At 42.4% G+C, this 23,319-nt stretch overlaps 2 protein-coding genes across 16 annotated transcripts in view; both read left to right on the forward strand.

Annotated features, from left to right (window-relative positions):
- On the forward strand, positions 1–15,408 carry LOC127005233 (E3 ubiquitin-protein ligase MARCHF6-like). 5 transcript variants are annotated; one of them, XR_007758389.1, is made up of 18 exons: positions 642–672; positions 1,500–1,670; positions 2,172–2,388; positions 2,891–3,032; positions 3,585–3,762; positions 4,059–4,274; positions 4,485–4,653; positions 5,115–5,253; positions 5,446–5,625; positions 6,314–6,465; positions 6,973–7,171; positions 7,604–7,919; positions 8,745–8,902; positions 9,153–9,287; positions 10,043–10,177; positions 11,278–11,517; positions 12,250–14,826; positions 14,972–15,408. XR_007758389.1 is itself a non-coding variant. In XM_050873972.1 (17 exons), exons 1-17 carry the CDS (start codon positions 136–138, stop codon positions 12,463–12,465), a joined length of 2,988 nt encoding a protein of 995 aa, XP_050729929.1. In that variant the 5' UTR covers positions 1–135; the 3' UTR covers positions 12,466–15,408. The 5 variants fall into 5 exon arrangements, 4 of the variants coding, with proteins under 4 accessions (XP_050729929.1, XP_050729930.1, XP_050729927.1 ...); XM_050873972.1 differs by lacking the exon at positions 642–672 and adding an exon at positions 1–160 and having other exon boundaries at positions 12,250–15,408; XM_050873973.1 differs by lacking the exon at positions 642–672 and adding an exon at positions 1–160 and having other exon boundaries at positions 6,973–7,156; positions 12,250–15,408.
- The window catches only part of LOC127005235 (protein orai-2-like), a 14,035-nt gene continuing 3,197 nt past the window's right edge, over positions 12,482–23,319 (forward strand). The window contains exons 1-6 of one of the 11 annotated variants that reach the window (XM_050873981.1): positions 17,619–18,430; positions 19,444–19,552; positions 19,923–20,075; positions 21,599–21,667; positions 22,150–22,278; positions 22,783–23,054. In XM_050873981.1, the coding sequence (XP_050729938.1) occupies positions 19,541–19,552; positions 19,923–20,075; positions 21,599–21,667; positions 22,150–22,278; positions 22,783–23,054 (635 nt within the window). In that variant the 5' untranslated portion in view covers positions 17,619–18,430; positions 19,444–19,540. Of the gene's footprint in view, positions 12,496–16,297; positions 16,467–17,618; positions 18,431–19,443; positions 19,553–19,922; positions 20,076–20,572; positions 20,599–21,572; positions 21,668–22,149; positions 22,279–22,782; positions 23,055–23,319 lie in introns of those variants that run through there. The other 10 variants (XM_050873982.1, XM_050873983.1, XM_050873985.1 and 7 more) reach the window with 10 other exon arrangements.

Below are 23,319 nucleotides of genomic sequence, written 5' to 3' on the forward strand. Positions count from 1 at the left end.
TAATAACTCCATATATTTGAGTGCTAGTGTGTCTTATAGTGCTGAAAAAGGCGTTAAATAGGGAAAAATAAGGCAAAATAAGGTGGTGAGGCGGCCGCTGACTCAGATCTTCACTTGTTTCCCGTGTTGACGAAAATGGAGGAGGACTCGCAAAATCAAGGTAGGTCCTTAAATCCTTCCCACACCTTTATTATCACCATCTAATTAATATAAACAAGTGCACAGGTGAGCCAAGGTGTCCGGGCGTCCATACCACTTACAATATGTGCTCTGACAGGTGTGTAAGGGTGTGATAATGGACGACACACCTGCCAGCCTTGTCTTCTCTGGGCCTGTATATGTGTTTTATTACGTCAGGTGTGGGATGGTATAGTTTTCAGGTGTGTAGGAGTTGTAATTACTGTCTCATATGTGCTCTGACAGGTGTGTGGAGGTTACATTATGCTCGACACACCTGCCAGCCATGACCCCTCTGGGCCTGCATATGTGTTTTATTACGGCAGGTGTGGGATGGTATAGTTTTCAGGTGTGTAGGAGTTGTAATTACTGTCTCATATGTGTTCTGACAGGTGTGTGGAGGTTACATTATGCTCGACACACCTGCCAGCCATGACTCCTCTGGGCCTACATATGTGTTTTATTACGGCAGGTGTGGGATGGTATGGTTTTCAGGTATGTAGGAGTTGTAATTACTGTCTCATATGTGCTCTGACAGGTGTGTGGAGGTTACATTATGGTCGACACACCTGCCAGCCATGACTCCTCTAGGCCTGCATATGTGTTATTACGGCAGGTGTGGGATGGTATGGTTTTCAGGTGTGTAGGAGTTGTAATTACCTCCCATATGTGCTCTGACAGGTGTGTAAGGGCGAGATATGGGTCGACACACCTGGAAGTCTTGCCATATGTGTGATGCCAGGTGTGGGCTACGAAGGAAGGAAGGAGGAAAGAAGGAAGAGAAATAGAAGGAAAGGAAAGGAAGAAGAGGAAAGAATAGATAGAATGATGAAATAAAGAATGAGAAGAGGAAAGGAAGGGAAGGGAAGAAAGATGAAAAGAAGAATTAGAAGAAGAAAGGAAGGATAGGAAGAAGAAAGAAAGGGTTGAAAGAGGAAAGGAAGGGCAGAAAGAGGGTAAAAAAAGGGGAACAAGGAAGGAGAAAGGAATAATGGAAGACAGAAAAGGATATTAAATTAGTAACTGAAGGAAAGAGGTGAAAAAAGGAAACAAGGAAGAAGGAAATGGCAGAGGACAACAAAAATATTAGATTAGTTGTTTGATAGGAAATAAGGAAGATAGGAATGCCAGGAGACAGAAAAATATATCAAATTAGTATACCTTGATATGCTTGGTGTTAAAGGTTCGAGATTTAACAGAAGACAGTAAAAGGATGGAAGAAAGTGAAGAAAAAAAGGAAGGAGAAAGGAATGACAAGGCAGAAAGCAAAAAAATGGTAAAAAATGAGTATAGCTTGTTATGCATGGTGACCCGTGTTTCAGATATATGCCGGGTGTGTCGGTGCGAGGGGAGCAGCGACCGCCCCCTCTTCCACCCCTGTATCTGCACGGGCAGCATCAAGTTCATCCACCAAGACTGTCTGGTGCAGTGGCTCAGGTACTCACGCAAGGAATACTGCGAGCTATGTAAACACCGCTTCCACTTCACGCCAAGTAAGTGTATGGGGTGGCTGTGGGTGTTGATCTAGTGTTTTTTTATATATAGGGCTTTGTGAGGGTGGGTGATTAGTATGGCCTGGTTGGTGTGGTTTAGTTTCAGAATTACATTAGTGTATCATCACTTTGTTTAATGTCATGTAGAGTATCCCATATAATAAGCAAAAATCCTTCAATTCCATAACATTCCTCATTAGAGAGGAAGATCATAAATGCTATCTATCTATATATATATATCCTTATATAGTAGAAACTTATAGTACATAGAATATTGTACAGGATGAAGGCTCTGTGTCTTTCCTTTAACCAAAAATAATGTCATGTTGTTCGATTATAAAGAAAATCTAGTGACACAATTATTTTTCATTCTACATTTAACAAATTTTTGTAGCATACGGTACAGAATAAAGAGTTTGTCTCTCCTTGAACCAAAAATAATGTTGTGTTATTGAATCGTAAAGAAAATCTAGCTTCCGTTAAACTTTTCTCCCCCTTCAGTCTACTCACCAGACATGCCGAAGAGGTTGCCCATAGCAGACATCCTCTCGGGTCTGGCGCGGAGCATGGGCACGGCGGTGAGGTACTGGCTGCACTACACGCTGGTGGCTGTCGCCTGGCTGGGGGTTGTGCCGCTCACTGCCTGCAGGATATACCGGTGTCTCTTCACAGGCTCGGTCTCGTCAGTTCTCACCCTGCCCCTGGATATGCTGTCGACGTGAGTGTTGACATCACCTTGTACTTGCTTGGGGTTTTGTAGGGTAGGATCATGCTTGTAAATTTTCTATAGCAATTTGTTTTTATTAAACTTAAAATGAATGTGTCAATGGGAGTGGTTTTTCCTCCTTGTGTTTTTAAGATTGGATCAAGCTTGTAACTTTTTTTTTTTTTTTTAACTTGTTTATACTTTAGAAATAAATGCTTATACATATATACTTTTGATGCATTGTGCTTACTTGCTTACTGTTTATTAGCAATGTATTCTATCCACTGATTACTTGTCACTTAAGAAATTTGTTTGGAAAGAGAATATTTTTACAGGTTTAATACTTTTTATATACTGTCATTGTGTTGTGTGTATGTGTCTATGTATGTTTTTACAATACTGGTAACAAAAGGAACTTAAGGACCAAAAACAAAAATGGTTATATTCTTTATGTTTAGTCCTCTGCATTGTTCCTCTGACATATATCACCTGAGTCTAATGAGTGCTTTCGCAGGGACAACCTGGTCTCGGACATCTTCCACGGGTGCTTCGTGGTGACGTGTACACTGAGCGCCTTCATCAGCCTGGTGTGGCTCAGGGAACAGATCCTGCATGGCGGGGGGCCGGACTGGCTCGACCAAGACATAGCGCACGAGGTGAGTCCAGGGCCCTCACTCTCCTGCACCACAAGGAGAGAAATTTAGGTTAGGTTAGGGTTGGTTAAAAGGAAAATAAGGGAATATATTTATATCTCCGGCTGCAGCAGAATTGTCTCCATCTCTCCCTGTTCTGACACTCCCTCTCAGCACACTCAATCCTGCTACTTCCAACTCTCTCGCTTCACTATTCACTCACCCTAGTGTTCCACTTCACAGGTGGTCTTCCCCTGACACCCCCCCTCCCCCAATCCTTTCCTCATACACTCTCTTCACGAATTCATTCTCCCCCATTCTCATCACATGTTCAAGCACTATGCTTCACCCACTCCACACTCCACTCCTTTTGCTGTCACACCCATACCAAACTGCTCATACATGCTTTCATTACTTTCTCCATCCCATCCTGAAACCACTTGCACCTCGTATATGACTCATTTCTACTGCACACATTCTCAATTGCTGTGCTGCATTCCATGTCCACGTCTCATGCATAATTATGACATAGTTGGCAGGGTAATACTGATGTAATGAATATGAAACTCCTTGCAGCATGAACCTCCCGGAAACTTTGGTCTGCTGAATGGCGGGAATGGTCCAGTCGGTGGCCAGGCCGGTAATGAAAACCCTCCACCCATCGAGGGCCCCAACGACAACATAGAAATTCTCGAGGACCCCGCCCCCCACCAGGAAGTCCCTCCGCTACCCCCGAACCAGAACATAGGCGAAGGTGACCACACACTTGCTTTGTTTCTACTTTATCCTTGAATCTATGGATTGATTGCTTTGCAGGGATGAATGTATGAATGTTACACTGAATACAGGAACTTATATAAATGATGAAGAGCAGGAGAGGCATCAGCTAAATAGATGTATAAATAAACAATAAACTACAACAACACATCCTCAGGAAAGCCTTGGATAAGAGTATATAAGAAGGCCTCACTATCCCAATATACAAATGAACACAGCAACAACAAAGCCTTAGATAAAGAGTGTATATATATTTCCCTACCTATCTTTCAGGGGACGGCGGGGAGCTCCTACACGAGGGTTTACCGGGGAACAACAACCTCGACCCAGGGGCTGCAGCGGACGACCTAAACTGGAACCCGATAGAGTGGGACCGGGCAGCTGAGGAGCTGACCTGGGAGCGCCTGCTGGGCCTGGACGGGTCGCTGGTGTTCCTGGAGCATGTGTTTTGGGTGGTCTCGCTGAATACCATGTTTATTCTTGTTTTTGGTGAGTGGTGACGGAGTTTGGTGATGGGTTTTTTTGCTTGTCTCATCACCTTTCTGCTCGTCTTTTCCTCCTTATTTTGGGTCATATTACTGTCTTTGCGTCTTCTGTTACTTCATATGGTTAGTGTATATCTTAGTCTTAATTCTGTTTTTTCCTTCCTTCTAACTCCAAGGCATGTCCATAATCCCTTTTTCCTTCCCTCCCCCCCAGCCTTCTGCCCCTACCACATCGGGCACTTCACAATAGTGGGGTTCAAGCTCAAGGGGTGGGTGTCCGCGTCGCACTTTGAAGGCCTCCTGACGGCGCTGTGTGGCTACTGCATGGTGGGGCTGTGTCTGGTGCTGCTACACACGCTGGCCGCTATATCCAGGCTCAACAGGTGGGAAGGGTCACCTGTGGATGGTTGTTGCTCTACTTATATCGTCCTTTCCCAGTGGTTCAGTTTAGGATCGTTAATAATTCAGAATAGACATAGGATAGGAATAGGGGATAGTTCAGCTTTGGAAATAGACCAGTTCAGGAATAGAAAATAGAGGAATAGGTGTAGGAATAGTGTATCAAAAAAGTACTGTCACTATAAGAAGGAGTTAGTATATATTTCTTTCAATAGAGAGACTTACTGAGTGGCTTGGTATAGGAAAAGTGTACCAAGGATGTTCTGTGTTGCTGTATAAAAAGGAGTTGGAACGTATTTCTTCCTATAGAGAGACTTACTGAGTGGTTTAACATAGGAATAGTGTATCAAGGATGTTCTGTGTTGCTGTATAAGAGTTAGATGTGCTTCTTCAAATAGAGAGACCCAGGAATAGTTTATCAAGAGCGTTTTGTGTCCCTCTACAGGCCGAAGCGAGTGTTGGGGCTGTGTTACGTGGTGGTGAAGGTTGCCCTGCTCAGCGTGGTGGAGATAGGAGTGTTTCCCCTCATTGGCGGCTGGTGGTTGGACATCTGCTCCCTCTCACTCTTCGACGCCACACTTAAGGTACTGTCACACAAACATTTTGGGGCTCACTCACCCATATCTGTTAAGGTTTTCATAGAAGTTGTGTTAGTATATCCAAGGGTAAATATATGAGCCTAGTGACAAGGCTTCTGCACTGTAAAGAAGAAGAAGAAGAAGAAGAATCAACATATTAACTTTGTATACTAAAAACTGTGGGGTTGGTGTCGGCAGGATCGCGAGGTCAGTTTCAAGGCAGCTCCTGGCACCTCCATGTTCATCCACTGGCTGGTTGGAATGGTGTATGTCTTCTACTTCGCCTCCTTCATCCTCCTGCTGCGGGAAGTGCTCAGGCCCGGCGTTCTCTGGTTCCTCAGAAATCTAAATGACCCGGACTTCAACCCAGTGCAGGAGGTGAGCATCATTATTATCCCGGTAGCAGCGACGGGCCAAATTTGTGGCTTTACCATGTAGGAACGACGGGCCAAATTTGTGGCTTTACCGTGTAGGAGCGACAGGCCAAATTTGTGGCTTTACCGTGTAGGAGCGACAGGCCAAATTTGTGGCTTTACCGTGTAGCAGCGATGGGCCAAATTTGTGCCATGATATAAACCCCCCAAAATAGACAATACATAATCTGATCACAAATGCTTTGATATATATTATGAAATGGTTTGTGTGAGGGGTGATTTTTTCTCATTTTTCTCGCTTGGAGTGACCATTAAGAAACATGATCCCCGCTGCTACCGGGCTATTTATTACTTATTTTTTTTCATTAGGAAGTCTTTATCCTAGTCTTCAGTCCTCTTAGTCTTCTTTTTCCTGATGTTTTGATCTATATTGCTTTGTACCATTTCATAGGTCCTCCTCCTCCTTCTCTTCATCCTCCCTTCTGTTTTCACATACTTTGCTTTTCACATGCTTTACTTTACTTATCTTTTCTCACTACAGTAATTTGTTTATTAATTTTCCTCTTCGATTTGCACTTATTTTCTATCAAGGGAAATCAAATCATCTGCTGTTGTGTTTTGGAGGAAGAAAAATTCACTGTAAATTGAAAAGAAAACAAAATGGGATCTAACTCTCTCTGTGCTTCCCCCAGATGATCCACCTCCCCATCATGCGACACACCCGGCGCTTCTTGGCCTCCATGGTGATCTTCGGGTGCACGGTGCTCCTCATGCTGTGGCTGCCCATCAAGATCATCCACGCCTACTGGCCCTCCTTCCTGCCATACCACATCACTCTCTCCAGGTACACAAACTTGTCACTACTCTATTTAGGAGCAGTAAGTAGTGGGCTTTTTTTTTATTTTATTTTTTATTATTATTTTTTTTTTTACGCCCTTGCACTGTCTCTGCTGTTAAAAAAAAAATCATGCATCTAAACTGTCAGACTCCTTCCTCCATGTAAACTGCCCCACCACAACTATACCTACAGTCCCTCCTTTCACGTTACCAGTACAATAATAAAGCTTATGAGAAGATGTCCATAGTGTTCTTGTGTCTTCCATAACTTTCGTATATCTTGTTTTGCCTTCATTGGTCACATAAAAGTAATTAAAAACAGTCTCTGACCTCTCAAACTCACTCAATTTGCAATAATCATCAACAAAATAACTTTAGTATCTCTGCCCTGACTGATCCTGGTTACAGAAACATTATAAAACTATCTACAGTGTTTTTTTTTCATGCAATCTGTAATCATCGTCAACAAAAACCAACTTCCGTGACTCACCTTCCTTTCCCATCCCATCCTCAGCGACACGCCAGTGAGTGAGTTGTCGCTGGAGCTGCTGCTGCTTCAGGTGATCCTCCCAGCCCTATTGGAACAAGGCCACACCCGGGTCTGGCTCAAGCTGGTGGTACGACACTGGTGTGTGGCTGTGTCCCACCTACTGGGGCTCAGATCGTACCTCCTGGGGGATGTGGCTCTTGATCCTCAGGTGGGTGAAGCATTTGTAAGTACTTGTGGAGGGCTGGGTGAGTTTTGGGACGTGTGTGTGTGTGTGTGTGTGTGTGATAGGTTTGTGTGCGTGTATGTATTTGAAATTGTATATTGTCTCTGTTGGAATTTTGTGGCAATATATTTTCCCTTTCATGCAACCATTGTAAAACTTGCCTATTAACCCGGTAGCTGCGGGAATCATGTTTGTTAAAGGCCCCTCAGAGAGAGAAAAATGAGAAAAAAATCATCACTCACAAAAACCATTTCATTATATGCTGGTATATCAACGCATTTGTGATCAGTTTATGTATCATCTATTTTGGAGGGGGTTCTCTTTTTTCCTGTCTTCCAATTCTTTTTCTTCCCCCATTTATTTTTTCCCTTGAGCTGCTTCCTTTACTGTTAGAAAAAAAAAAAATAATAATAACCATGATGTAAATTCCAGGGCGGAGGAGTCGTGATTGGTGGGGACACAGGAACACCAGGGGGCGGGGAGGCAGCCGCCCCCGCCGCTGAACCACAGGCGGCCGCAGCACCACCCCAAGAGGAGGCCGCCGTCGCAGAGGAGGAGCCGCCAGCAGACCCTATAGTGGAGCCTGTGGTGGAGGAGGCCCGAGGTGCAGCGGCGGTGGTGGTGGCTGGTGGAGGAGTTGGTGGAGTCGGTGGTGTTGGGATCATCGGGGCTGGGGCTGCTGCCGATGCCCTGGCGGGGGGTCTCGGGGCTGCCCACCAAGCCCTCCTGCAGCGGGATGGCCCTACAGGTGGGTCTGGGTTGTCCTCAAAAGCTATACACCTGTTATTTTAAACCTTATATTACTCCTTCAGTAATACTGTGGCCGATATATCTATTTTGACCCTCTAGTTAGTGATGTTGAGTTTTTGTACCACCTCTAATGACTGAGCTTGTAATATATTGACAGCTGTGAAAATCCAACACTTTTGACGAACTCCATACCAAAGAGGGAATGACAAAGCCAAACTAGCCATAATAGCCAGGTATATGCTCCCTATTAGTTAGTTAGTTATTCACTATGGCGAAGAAAAGATTTACTTCGTCATTCTCTTTAGTTATCTAGGTTAAAGTTACTGTTTTGTTACCTGTATTTCATTTTAGAGGAGCAGCAATTAGTGTGCTTTTCTGTATTCTTTCTATATTACCCTTGACCTGTTTTCTTTACCATACAAAAGAATCTCTATCCATTATGGTGAAGGATTTACTAAGTCATGCCCTGAAGATTTCTAGGTTAAGAGTATTTATTTTGTTACCTATTTTTGATCTTGCTCGAGCAGAAATTATCAGGCTTTTTGTTTTTATTTGTTTATTACCACTGAGCTATTTCCTGTACCATAAAAAGAACTGTAATCTATCCAGTGTGGTGAAGGAAAGATTTCTAGGTTAAGAGTATTTATTTTCTTACCTATTTTTGATCTTGCTCGAGCAGAAATTAGCAGGCTTTTTGTTTTTATTTGTTTATTACCACTGAGCTATTTCCTGTACTATAAAAAGAAATGTAATCTATCCAAAGTGGTGAAGGAAAGATGTACCAATTCATGCCGTCAGTCAGTCACATCCGTCTCTCCTTTAGGGTTCCAGGCGTACGTTCGGCCACGTTGGTTTGGCCTGCGCATCCTGGGCCTGGTGGTGGTGATGTGCCTCAGCCTCACCGCAGCCTCCATCATCTGCCTCACCCTGCCCGTGCTGGTGGGGCGACACTGCATGTACTTCGCCCTTGGGGACACTAAGGTAAGAGCCGGGATATTGGCGATCATCTATTTCTCTCTGTTTTATTTCCTCTTATTTATTTATTTGGTTAGTTAATTGTGGTTATCATTTTTTTTCTTTGTTTTCTTTTCCATCTTTTTTTTTCCTCCGTTTTTTTCTCATTTTCCCTAATTTTCCTCTTCTATTTTATTAGTTAGCGAATTATGGATACTAATTATGATTGCATCACTACTAAGGTCAAAGAGTTACCGATGCTTTCGCCTCTCCTCAGGTGCACGAGCTGTATGCCGGGGCATGCGGGCTGTACCTGTGTCTTCTCAGCATCCGTGGCATCACCCTACTGGCCTCCTGGATAATGCTGGGCTGGTCGCAGGTCATCCTTCGCCTCCAGCAGTGGGGCATCATGGTATGGCCTTCCCCTGTTGTGACCTTGACCCTTGTGCCCTTGTGTGGCTCTCTGATTTGTGTACCTTGTGTCTGTGAGTCTTGGTAGCCACTCACTTAATCTCTCTCTATCTCATTTTTGTTCTCTTTCGTTCTCTCATTCTCTTTCTCTTGTTCTCTCTCACTCTTCCTCTCTCTTTCTCTCTCTTTGTCTGGATTAATGCTTTCGAATACTTGATACCAAACCTGATTATGGGAATGAAAGTAGAAGAAAAAGAATTAGAGGAGAAAAACTCAAACACACACACACACACTCACACACACTCCCTTTCTCTCTTCCCTTATCTCAGCTGTTCTGCTCTCCCTCCCTCTCTCTCTCTCTCTCTCCCTCTTATCAGTCAATGGGGAAGTATATATAGTCTTATCAGTATGAGAGGAGAGGATAAGCGAGCTGTTCCTACCTGTTGAGTCGCATTGATTGGCAGCTGATTAGGAAATATATCATTGACGGGTCATTGACTTCTTGCAGGAATGATTAGGGAAGTTGTTTTATGATTTTTTTTAGTTTTATTTGCATTTTTGTTGAGAGTATTTTCTTCTTTGTCTTCATTTTTCTTCCATTTTTCTTCATCTTTTTCTTCATCTATTTTTTCCTCTTTTTCTTCTTCCATTTCTTCTTCTGTTTTTTTCATTTTCTTCTACTCCCTCCTCATTCTTCTTCTTTTTATTCTTATTGTAATTCTTTTCAGTTTCCTAATTTTTTGTTCCGTCCTGCAGGGTCTGAAGGCTCTCATCGCGCTAGTGGTGGTGGCAGTGGTGGTGCCCCTCATGGTCGGGGTGTTAATGGAGTTGGTCATCGTGATACCCCTGCGTGTGCCCCTCCACCAGACGCCCATCCTCTTTCTCTGGCAGGTGAGTGTAAGTGCTAGGATATGAGTTTGCCTTGGTACCAGATAGTCTTTTGTTTCGTCATAAGTTGTTAACCCAGCAGCTGCAGGGGTCATGTGTCTTAGGTTAGGTTAGGTTAAATTAAAGGCCCCTCTAAGCAAAATGATGAGAAACAATCATCACTCACGCAAACCATTTCATAATATATATCAACGCATATGTGATCAGTTTATGCATCATCTATTTTGGGAGGTTTATATCATGGCAGAAATTTGGCCCATCACTGGTACACGGTAAAGCCACAAATTTGGCCCGTCGCTGCTACCGGGTTAAGTATACGATCAGACACGTAACTTCGTCTTATGCAGTCGTATTTCCTTCCCTGCTAGAATTATGTTTGCCTCATGAATTCTTGGGAAAAGTACCAGTTTATGTCCATGTCCTATCAGTCAATCCCTACAGCATGAAGGTTTGCATGTCTTTGTTTAGTATTGGTCATGAATTCTGATTAGCCCGGTAGCAGCGGGGATCATGTTTCTTAATGGTCCCCCCAAACGAGAAAAATGAGAAAAAATCACCCCTCACACAAACCATTTCATAATATATATCAAAGCATTTGTGATCAGATTATGTATCATCTATTTTTGGGTGTTTAAATCATGGCACAAATTTGGCTCGTCGCTGCTACACGGTAAAGCCACAAATTTGGCCCGTCGCTGCTACCGGGTTAAAAGTAGCCATATGTCTCATCAATTCTGGCTCTTCTGGTTTCATTCATTACTTTAACACAATAACATATGTCTTTTCATTTTCTAAAACATGAAGCTTTGTATTCCTCCTTAATTTCTGTGACATTAAGCTATATGAAGTAAGGTTTAGATTAGTTGATATATACTCTGTTTTCACTACCTAACATCTATAGAAATATGACACTCAATTTTGGTTCACACAATATCTACACTTCGTAATCTGTTTCCTGTATCTCCACACACAATATACTTCCTAACCTGTTTCTTGTATACAAAATCTACCTATTTCCTTTTCCCCCCACACATGTCTACCCATTTCATGTTTTCACACACACAAAATCAACACATCCTAACCCATTTCCCATCCCCTCACAGGACTGGGCGCTGGGGGTCCTGTACACCAAGATCATGTGTGCCCTGGTCATGATGGGCCCAAACTGGTGGCTCAAGACCAACCTGGAGCTGATCTACTTGGGGGGGGTCCGGGGGCTTGACCTCAACCTCCTGGTGGGTCAGACGGCCCTCCCGGTGATAGCCTGCCTCGGGGCCTGCCTCACGGTACCCTTCGTCACGGCCCACTCCATCGCACCCTTCCTGGCACCCCCGAGTTCCCTGGTGAGCCTAAGAACATGTGGTTGACTTGTTTACTTCTTCTTCATCTTCTTTTTCTTCTTCAAAATACTGATAGACTGACAAACTCACACACCCTCCTGACACACTTGACAGCCCTAATCCCTATTCTTTGTATGGTGATAAGGAGAAGCTGATAACAGGTAACACACACACACACACACACACACACACACACTTTACATTGTCACACGGTTTAATTAGGCTTCAAGGCACAACCATTCGCCTCAAGTCCTTCGTAACAACCTTCAGCCTAATAGTGATAAGAAGTCCTTCACAATGCAACCTGATAACAGCGTCTTTCCTCCTCTTGAACTTCACGTTGTCACACAGATTAGTTACGTTTCAAGACACATCATAATTATTAGCCTATAGTAATAAAAGTAATCCTAGAAATGTGAAACTCCACACAACAGAAACTCACAATGGCGTCTTTCCTCCTCTTGAACTTCACATTGTCACACAGATTAATTACGTTTCAAGACACATCATAATAATTAACTTGTAGTAATGAAAAAGTGATCCTAGAAATATGAAACTCGGCAAAGCATAAACTCACAATGGCATCTTTCCTCCCCTTGAACTTCACATTGTCACCCAGATTAGTTACATTTCAAGACGCATCATAATAATTAACCTGTAGTAATGAAAAAGTGATCCTAGAAATAAGAAACTCGGCAAAGCATAATCTCGTACGTTGTCTTTCCTCCTCCTCAGATCATGGTGGAGCGCCGCATCTACCCTGCCCTGCTTATCATCACCCTGCTCTCCAGCCTTATCATCATGCAGGTGGTTCAGTTCACCCGCCTCTATGAGCACATCAAGAACGACAAGTACCTGGTTGGCCGCCGGCTGGTCAACTACGATCATACCAACAGCCAGTCCCTTCCCCCGCCCCAGCCTGAGAGCGAGGTCGCCCCCTTCGTCAGGTGAAGGGGAAGAGGTGTAGCAGAAGGGGGTTGTGTAAGTTATCCTCCCTCTTGTACTTTGCGCCTCCCCAGTCACCTCCTCTGTCTCTCGCTCTCGTCACCTCACTTCACAAACCACCACCATGTTCCCTGTCGCATCCCGTCATGTGTCTGTATATATATCCATGTATATGTATGTATCGTGCATTGTATCCCCTTCTTCCTCCTCCTCGATTTCCGCGCCGACGTACGTAAACGCGCCGGCACGATTCCGCAAGTGAGAATTTACAAATCTAACGTCGTAGGCCGGCTCGGTGGTTTCCTGGTCCTTACGTGCGGTGCCGGAGTACATCTCGACTTGTCTCTATATCCTCTTGAGTCTCCTAAGTTCCTACCACCCCCATAGCTACAGTGAAAGGCTCCTAATGCCATAGCCGGTAGGACTACGCCTCACGCTCTAGGTCCATTCTCATTGCATTAGTCCAAGAGTCCTGGGTATAAGAAGTGTATGAAGTGTGCCGAGAGGGATACATAACGCACCTCCAGCTAATGTGATGTCGCGTGATAACTGGTGTGCCATTTACGAGAGAGAGAGATTGAGGGAGAGAACGAATGTGTCTGTCACCAGAAAATGCTCAATTCGCTAGCTAAGAAGCCTGGGTGATGGGGTGTATTTAGCATAGATGTGTGATGTGGAAATGAAAAACAAATAGAAAATCAAGGTAATACAAGGAGAAATGTGAAATGAGGCTAGTGATGTGGAAGGGAAAACAACATCACATCATAATAATCAGTAATGTGAAGTGAAGATGATGTGGAAGAAATGAGAAGAGAAGAAAAGAAAAGAGAAGACAACAGAACATCATGATAACCCAACCAGTGAAGATGATGACGTAGAAATGATAACAACAAAACATCGTAATAATAATGATAAATAAAGTGCAGTAAAAATGATGTTGAGGAAAAGAAAAGAGAGGAAAAGAGAAGACAACAGAACTTCATGATAACCCAACCAGTGAAGATGATGACGTAGAAATGATAACAACAAAACATCGTAATAATAATGATAAATAAAGTGCAATAAAAATGATGTTGAGGAAAAGAAAAGAGAGAAAAAGAGAAAAAACAAAAATCATGATAACTCAACCAGTGAAGATGATGATGTAGAAATTATAATAACACAATAAATAATGAATGCACAGTGATGAAAATGATAGTGAAGATGCAAAAGTAATAACAAAATAACGTCACACTAACACAACAAGTAACGAATGCACAATGACTATGATAATGATAATAATAATAATGATGATGATGATAGTTATGATGTCCAGGACTCCGCATGCGACCCACCCACTGTTCATGTTACCCTATCGTCAAGTCAAAGATCCTCCCATGGTGTACATATGTAGATACGATCGTGTACGAGCCCCACCCGTCTCCCGCTTCCTGTTAATATATTCCAAAGTGTGTGTAGAGTTTGTGGCTGTCGTGTGGGAGACCAGGGGCGAATTGCGACTCTCCAGAGCAGACGAAACGCTGATTACTATAGCAAGTGTGTGGTGTATTTTTGGGGTCCTCGCGCAAGGGTACTTTATGTTACGACTGATGAAGGAAAGTCGGAAAGGGAGAAGAGCTGCGGTTTGGTCCTAGTGTCGTTTATTAACCGAGCTAATGTGGACTTAACTTGGAGTGCTCTAGCAAGTGTGTGATTGTATTTTTTTATTTTGGTCTCGCGCAAGAAAGAAAACTATTATAATGTCAGTCAGAAAAAGAGAAGAGCTGGAGATTGTTCATACTCTTTGTTTATTGACCAAGCTAATGTACATAAGAACGTAAGGAGTCCGACTTAACCTGGAGTACTCTAGCAAGTGTGTGGTGTTGGTATTTTTCGATTTTGGACCAGAAGATAGAAAACGTATATTACAGTGACAGTCTGAAAAAGAGAAGAGCTGGAGATTGTTCCTTATTATTGTTTATCGAGCTAGCTAATGTGGACTTAACATGGAGTGCTCTGGCAAGTGTGTGGTGTTGGTATTTTTCGATTTAGGATTCGTGCAAGAAAAAAAACTATATTATAACGACAGTCGGAAGAAGAGAAGAGCTGGAGATTGTTCATACTACTGTTCATTTATTACACTGATATGGACCTAACTCGACCAACTATAATGACTGTGATGTTTATATTTTTCAATTTCAACTCAGCGTAAAAAACGAAGACTTATTACGACAGTAGGAGATCAGAAAAGGGGGAGAATGTTCTTACTTGTGTTCATTTATTACACTGATATAGACTTAACACGACCTGCTATAGCAACTGTGTGATGTTTATATTCTTCAATTTCAACTCAGCATAGAAAACGAAGACTTATTACGACAGTGGGAGGTCAGAAGAGGGGGAGATTGTTCCTTAATATTGTTCATTCATTACACTGATATGGACTTAACTTGACCTACATTAGCGACTGTGATGTTTATGTTTTTCAGTTTCGACTTGCTGTAAAAACAAAGACTTTTTACGACAGTGGGAGGTCAGAAGAGGGGGAGATAGTTCTTAGTTATGTTCTTTTATTACATTGATGTGGACTTAACTCGACCTACCATAGCGTCTGTGATGTTTACATATTTCAGTCTCGAGCAAGAGAGCTTTTTATTACAGTGACTGAGAGAGGAAAGTCGGAAAAGAGAGACAAGCTGCAGATTGGCCCTAGTGTTTATATAGCAGCTGTTTATTTATCATGCAGTGTTGTAAGGAGACAGGGCAGGACAGGAACCATGCACAACCTAGCGATCTGTAAAGCATTGTATCATACTGGGGCGAGGACTGGTATGTGTGGGAAGGTGTGCATGTGTGTGTGTGTGTGTATGTGAGGTAGAGTCTGTTTGCAAAGGTATTAACTAGCATGATGTCCACACTTGATACACACACACACACACACACACACACACATACATACACATACATACACAGGAAATCAAATTAGTCATACATACACAATTTCTATTTTTCACTTAATTTTTTTTCTTCTTCCACAAAAAAATTAATGAGAAAGGTATTTGATTTTTATTATTTGGCCAATGTACTCCTATTTATTTAATTATTTGTTTGTTTGTTTTTGTGTGTGTTTAAACCACGTAATAATGACTAGCTAGAATATATTTACCTAAAGAATTCTCTCTCTCTCTCTCTCTCTCTCTCTCTCTCTCTCTCTCTCTCTCTCTCTCTCTCTCTCTCGTTGCCACACCCTCTCCTTCTTAAATAACTCCTAATTATTTATATGTCACCAATTAACACCAATATTACCTGTACTGATGAGATATACAATTATTTTCGAGTTCTCATATAACCCAGAACTTTAATAATTCGTTTGGTTTAATTTATGCAGCTATTAACACTCATTTTTACTTAGTATTGTTACTTAGGGCAGTTTTTCAACCCTCTTATCCTTCCCCTCTCTCCTATGCTTAAGTTACGGGTTCTCAAGTGGAGTTTCTTTTCTCCTTTTCTTATAATTTCTTGTATATTTAAGTTACGGGTTCTCAAGTGCAGTTTCTTTTCTCCTTTTCTTATAATTTCTTCTATACTTGAGTTACGGGTTCTCAAGTGCAGTTCTTTTCTCATTTTCCTCTAATTCTTTCTATATTTAAGTGATGGGTTCTCAAGTGCAGTTTCCTTTCCTTTTTTCTTTATTTTATTCTTTCTTTTCGTCTAAAGTTATTATTTAAACAACCAGACATCACATACAGTTATCAGTTATCAATGTGCGAGTGCGTAGTAGTAGTAGTAGTAGTAGTAGTAGTGGTGGTGGTGGTGGTGGTAGTAGTAGTAATAGTAGTAGTAGTAGTAGTAGTAGTAGTAATAGCTATTTATATATATACGAGAATGCCCAAGGACCTATTCTTTATTTTCTCAGATAGCTTTTGTAAACAGACTCAAGTGTGTGTGTGTGTGTGTGTGTGAGAGAGAGAGAGAGAGAGAGAGAGAGAGAGAGAGAGAGCTGTATAAGGCGCGCCATAATGGAGTGGGTGAGTGTTTTCCTGTAAATATTCCGATGTAAATATCACGTACGTCTAATTATATAGCTTTTTCTGTGTGTGTATGTGAGTGTGTGTGTGTGTGTGTATGGAAAAGTGTACGATAATCTTTCTTTATCAAATACATGTTTATTATTTTTTATTGATGTTTGACTTATTAACCATTATATAATTAAGAACTTAGTGATATGTTATTAGGTATTTATTTACAGGTTTTACTTATATATAGAAAAGCGAGGAGGTGCAATATACGTAGCAAAGAGAGAGAGAGAGAGAGAGAGAGAGAGAGAGAGAGAGAGAGAGAGAGAGAGAGAGAGAGAGAGAGAGAGAGAGGAAATGGATTAATATTAAGTAAGAATGGAGAGGGAAGGGAGAGAGAATTGAAAGGGAAAATGGAGAGAAGGGGAAATTGAATAGAGGAGAGAGAAAGAGAATAATGATATGGAAGAAGAGAGAAGGCAATGAGACGGATGGAAGAGAGAGAGAGAGAGAGAGAGAGAGAGAGAGAGACGGAAATGAGGTATCTCTATAGGCTAAGGACTAAAGATAGGCTCCATAGATTACCATATCCAGCAATTCCTTTTTGTATATATGGTGGATCTACCTTACAATAGACACCTTACGAATGCCAGGAGTTAAAAAGTGAGTAAACTAAATATAAAATAAACATATGAATACGAAGAGTTAATAAAGGGAATTAATATATAGCAGAGAATAACGTTAAATAAGCCAAATTGAGAGGAATAGCCAACGATCGAATCACCATTATGAAAGAAAATGATAAAGCAGTCACTCGGAATATATTACCATTGTTATATACGGTTGTGATTGATTGATTGATAGTTTATTGTTGCAAGTGAACAGCAAAGGAGAAGGGGAATATATTTTCACAGAAGTATGACGTGAAAATGAAAACAAACAGAACAGCAGTTAAGACACAGAACAGCACAATATAAGAAATAATATGTAATGATAATAGATTGATTGATGGTTTAATTAAATGTTGCAAAAGTAAAAAAGGAGAAGGGAGGAATATGCTTTAAAATTTAGAACAGAACACTAGAAGACATGCAGAACATCATCACAATACAAGCAGTAATGTGTAGCTAATGATGCTTTAAAAATATATCACAGGAATTAATACATGTTTGGGGCCACCATCATCTCGGCGCCTCCGGATGTAAACAAACATCAGCTGACCCTCAAAGGCTTCACACCTCCCCTTGAAGCTTAACATTAATACCCTTTTTCCCGCCATTCAAGGCCGCAAAAAGCTTCCCATTGGCTGTTAAAGGGAAAATTAAGAGCCAGTGGGCGTGGGAGCACCGTGACCGACCTGCCATTCGTGGGCTTCACCGTGACGTAAAGGTTAATCAGGTATGCGAGGTCACGGCTAAGCGGCGGAAAAAGGTGACAGCTCTGAAAAAAACGACTCAAACTTGAATAAAATCCAGAAAACGGACATAAAACAAGTGAATACAGCAAGAAAATAAAGAAATAAGGGCGTATTCAAGGTCACGGGCTACAGAAAGAGCAGAAAAAGTTGACAGCTGAAGAAAAAACGATTGATTGTATATTGTTAAAAAAAACGACAAAAAGTCAAATAAAAACCAGAAAACGGACATAAAACAAGCGATTCCAGCAAGAAGACAAAGAAAGAAGGGTGTATTCGAGGTTACAGGCTACAGAAAGAGCAGAAAAAGTTGACAGCTGAAGAAAAAAACGACAAAAGACCCAAATAAAAACCAGAAAACGGACATAAAAGCAGCGATTCCAGCAAGAAAATCAAGAAATAAAGAATGAAAATTACAGTGCAATAGTGTGTGACAGAGGAAAGGTTAATACTGTTACGCCATTGAGAGCAAAAGTGTGTCAGGAAGCAGACAATCAAGAGGACCCAACTAAGAGGACCCAAGAAGATTTACAGGTCAAGAGAAGGAGAAGAATAGCCTACTGTGAGTCTGGGGTTGGCATGGCGTCCGGGCTGGCGTGTGGGCGTGGCTGGGGCTCCTAACACTCCTTCCTCACCCTGATACTCCCTTATACTCCTCCCAGCACATATTATTTTTAGCTAATATGTTAATTATGGCAGTTTTTCAACCCTCTTATCCTTCCTCTCTCCTCTACTTAGATTACAGATTCTCAAGTGCAGTTTCTTTTCTCTTTTTCTTCCAATTCCTTCTATATTTAACCCGGTAGCTGCAGGGATCGTGTATCTTAAAGGCCCCTCTAAGCGAATTAATGAGAAAAAATTATCACTAACGCAAACCATTTCATAATATATAGTACCAACTCATTTGTGATCAGTTTATGCATCATTTATTTGGGGGGTTTATATCATGGTAAAAATTTGGCCCATCGCTGCTGCCTCATTAAGTTTGGTTCTCAAGTGGTGTTTCTTTTCTTCTTATTTGCACGGGGGTTAGCGAGGGTAGTTCAGCTGGGGTCGGGTCATGCCTTGATTACTTGATTTACTAACTTTACAGCCTTTTCCTGAGGTTACAAAACTCAGAAATTATATAGTGTAGTTAGATAAGGGTTGTTTTAATTGATAGTTTACTGTAGACCCAATACTAGAGGAGAAATAACTAGGAAAACCAGCCTTGCAGTGTTGTGTTTGAGTTGACAGAATATTAAAAGTAGCTACTAATCCACTGTAGGTTTAGATAAAAGAATAGGAAAACTAGTTAGGTTACTGTAGATGAGAAATATACTAGGAAAGCCTTGAGTGCTAGCAATGCAACCTTCCCCATTATACTACATGTCTCAGGAAATGCATTATATGGTTACTAAAGTGTTATGTTACTTAATAGAGCAGGGAGAGTAGTCAGTTTATGTGTTTTTGGTCATGTGTTATGGATCCAAGTTCTTAGACGGGATTTACAGAATGTTCGGCCACTTGCTTGTCAGGGGTGTAACTCCCTAAAGCCATAGCTGAAGCCAATGCATTAACCCAAGCCTCTCCCAGCTGGCGATTGTGAGACTAACCAGCTCCAGGCGTGATCAGCTGACCTGTGGCCACTCTCTCTATCTGTAGGGTCTCTAACACCAGCTGTGATTTGAAAATGGCTTACATGGTATGGAGGACACTGTACACAATGTAGTCTATGGTTGAAAGTAGCTTTGATGTATATGTGTGTATCACAAGTGGTTGACTGATTCATTTGACTTATTTTTTACACTCTTAATGTTATGACACATCCTTCCCACTAAATTTAGATTCTTTTACTATGTCAGACATCCACTGTATACACATATATATGTTATTTAGACATGGATATACATGCACTGGTGAATATATCTTGTGAATTTTTATCCAAGAGTGTGCAGTGAACATCTTGCACTCCTGTTTGCTTCTTTATGATCACATTCAAGTGACATAGCAAAGAAGAAAATCACTCAACTGACATTGGTCCTCATTCACACCCCCGGCCCACTGCCCCTTAGGGAAACTCTGCACCATCCCCCTGGGCTGATGGTGAGCCCTCCTCCCTCCTGGTCCCCCCCTCCCCCACCCCCCAGGGCCAGGGTCGGAGATTCTTCCATGGGCATTATGCGACGCGGCACCACCCTGACGTAGGAGCCATGCACAGCCATGCGGTTAGTCGCCCACCTTGGTGTTGGTGCCGGTACTGCTTGGCACCTCCTAGGATCCTGTGCTGAGGACGCTGCTGCTGTAGCCCGCCAGTCACTGCGCATGTCTGTTACTTATTTATTTATTGTGACAAGGAGTAGGTGCAATTCCTCCTCCTCAGCCAGTGTATCCCTCCCTCCCCATTCCAGTCGTCTGTCTTGTGTCGCAGGCAAGGAAACCCCTCGTGCAGGCTGCGTAGTGTTGTTGTTGTGTAAATAAGTTGTTGGCATGGCTCTGCACTTCCTCCTGTACAGCCAGTGTCCTTAGTTAAATCACCTGATGGATGTTTAAATAATTAACTCATAAATTTTGTTATTCAAAGATGCACAACACTGAGTACTACATGATTGTTGTCCCGTCAGAATGCTACACATCACATTGCCGAGTGTTTGGGGTTGGATGTAACATTTCTTTACCCCTCCAGTGATCAGCTGTATCTCTGAAGTCTGTCTCTCACTTTCAGTCAGCATTCAGTCAAACAGAGCAATGGTAATAATTGCTTTTACTATTGCATGCATCTACACAGACATCACTAAACGTTATTCTTATTATTAATTGTTATTATCTTGTTTAGGTATATAATTTTATTTATTGGCTATTATTTCACTGTTTGCTATTTTAACAGTCCAGGTTGAGGTATTTCTATATGTAGGTAAAATTTTTGCAAGATTCCTTCTGTTCTTCATTCATTTTGCAAAGCACGTTGTTTGTGTTCACTGTGTCTGAACGAGACTTTTGCACTAATGGAAATTCTGTGTGTTAGTAAGTATGGGACACCCTGCACCCTTCATCTGTGTACTCAAGCACACCAGGAAACACACACAACTGTACACCAACCACATCACGTGTTTTGAAACCTTGTTTACCTGAACGGCCACCCAGAGGAGCACAGCTTAAGCTTTCAGTCTAGCGTGCATGCACTGTCTGCTGCTCGGCTGTCTTCTCTCTACACACTTACCCGTGATACAGGCAGACTTTTGCTGTATCATTACCGTATAAAGTTCAATGCATGCACCTTCTCCTTTTATACACAATTATTTTGTGGGCCGGAGGCTCGGTCCTGCTCAGGTGCTGTACATGAACCAGGCTTGAGCTGCAGAGTGGGTGGTTCAGGCTTGAGCTGCAGAGTGGGTGGTTCAGGCTTGAGCTGCAGAGTGGGTGGTTCAGGCTTGAGCTGCAGAGTGGGTCGTCCGTAAGGACTGTAAGCCTGGGTTAAGGTGCTGCTGGAGGCTGTCTGCTTCTCCAGGCCACAGACACACCTCTTGTAATAATATATCTTTGGCTGGTACATTGCCATCTGCTTAGAGCCAAGCCATATAGGAACTGCCACAGCCACAAGCTCAGCCTGATAGAAATGCTGTCATGCATAAATCAATGAAGCAAATGTTTTTCCAGTACATCTGTGCATTTTTGCTGGATTTCCAATAAATTGCCAAGTTTATATTATACTCTCGTATCCGAAGGTCCAAAGCACAACATTTCTCTCCAGTCTCGTCCTCGCCTCAGGGAAAACCCCGCAGGGAATTGTGTGTGTATGCTGCCCTATTACCAACCACAAGTAAGAGACCCGTGGATCACTGTGTACCACTCTTGTGCTAGAGCCGCTGAGCTGTTGTATTCCTATTTATTTGTTGTATTTGATGCTAAATTTTGTTTGGATGTTATATTTAAAGTTGTTAGTGCATGTGTTGTGTGCCTAAAAGGTTTATGTCACGTGTTTCATTGCTGTTCTGTTAGATGTAGGTGCAGCTTGTGTAGCTGCTGCACATAAACTTTGTTATGATTAATATTAAGATTTCCTATATTCATAAGGTCATACATTCTGAAATATTAAGCCTGAATTTTTGTATTCTTCTTCTGTCCTGTGGATTGATATGAAAATTGGTGTTAATAAATGAAGTTTGGCTTATCTAGAAGGGAAGGAAATGAGTAAATGTGTATCCTGGGTGTTGATTTCCTCCTGTGTCATGCATTACTCCAGCCTCCCTTCCAGCCTCCTCAGTGGTGTCCTGATCCCTCAGAGTCTGGTCTTTCATGCAGATTTCCATGCGCCTGGTCCCCTCCACGACAAGTGCCATGGGGATCTACTCTCTGCGCCAGCTGCACCTGAGCCGGGCAAAGCTCAAGGCCTCCAGCCGCACCTCTGCCCTGCTGTCAGGCTTTGCAATGGTAAACTTGTCGCTCCCTGAAAGAATGAGAGTTTTTATGCCATTATTTTTTAGCTTTGTTTTTAATCTTGAGTTTGACTAGAGTTTGTTTATTATCCTCTTGTTGCAGTGATGTTCTTATTGCTTCGAGCATTGTTTAGATTGTCAGAGGGTGGATACTGGGTTGACTGTTGCGTTGAACCCCTTGCCTGAATTTCCTACAAGAAGACATCACCAAGCTACAGGAATGAAGCAAAAAATAGCTGCTACAATTCAATGAAGAAAAATCTAAAGTCATGCACCTTGGGAGGGGATATCCAGCATACCAATACCACATGGGAAACACTCCACTATCCACCACAGAGGCAGAGAAAGACCTGGGAGTATATGTTACCAGGCTACCAGTGAAGGCCAAATCCGTGCCAATCGCAGCGGAGGGGTTAAGTAATGTGGGGTTGCATGATGGCCTTGGTGTGAAGTTACCATTGTCTTGAGGGTTCCTGCTGATCTCATGTCATGCTTTCAGGTGGCGATGGTGGAGGTGCAATTCACGGAGAGCTGCAGGGAGGACATGCAGGCACAGAAGGGGGAGGTGTGTGCAGTGCCTCAGGGCCTGCTCATCGCCTTCAGCGTTTGCACCACCCTGCTGGTAGCCGTGCATCTCCTAGCCCTCATGATCTCCACCTGTGTCCTGCCCCATGTGGAGGCCGTGGCTAACATAACACATGTGGACTCAATGGCCAGCCTCCGAGGACAGACCAACACCATCTCTGAGTCCCCGCACATCACCATGCATAGGTAAGTGTGGTGTCTCGTGATGCATGGAGTAAATAGTGAAAGCAGAGTTGGGGATTTGGGGTTTGAGAAATGTTTACATCTGACTGACCGACTGACTGAGTGACTATTCTTTCTTAATTTCTTTCTGTCTCGCATCTCAAACTTTTTTCTCCCTTTTTTTCTTTTTTTCTTTCCTCAACTCCTTCTCTCCCATAAGACTTTATTTTCTCCCTTCCTTTTCTCTTCTTCTTTCCTTCCTATCTGTCTGTCCTACTGTTTGTCTTTC

Source organism: Eriocheir sinensis, chromosome 29, assembly GCF_024679095.1.
Source record: "Eriocheir sinensis breed Jianghai 21 chromosome 29, ASM2467909v1, whole genome shotgun sequence".
NCBI classification, from domain to species: domain Eukaryota; kingdom Metazoa; phylum Arthropoda; class Malacostraca; order Decapoda; family Varunidae; genus Eriocheir; species Eriocheir sinensis.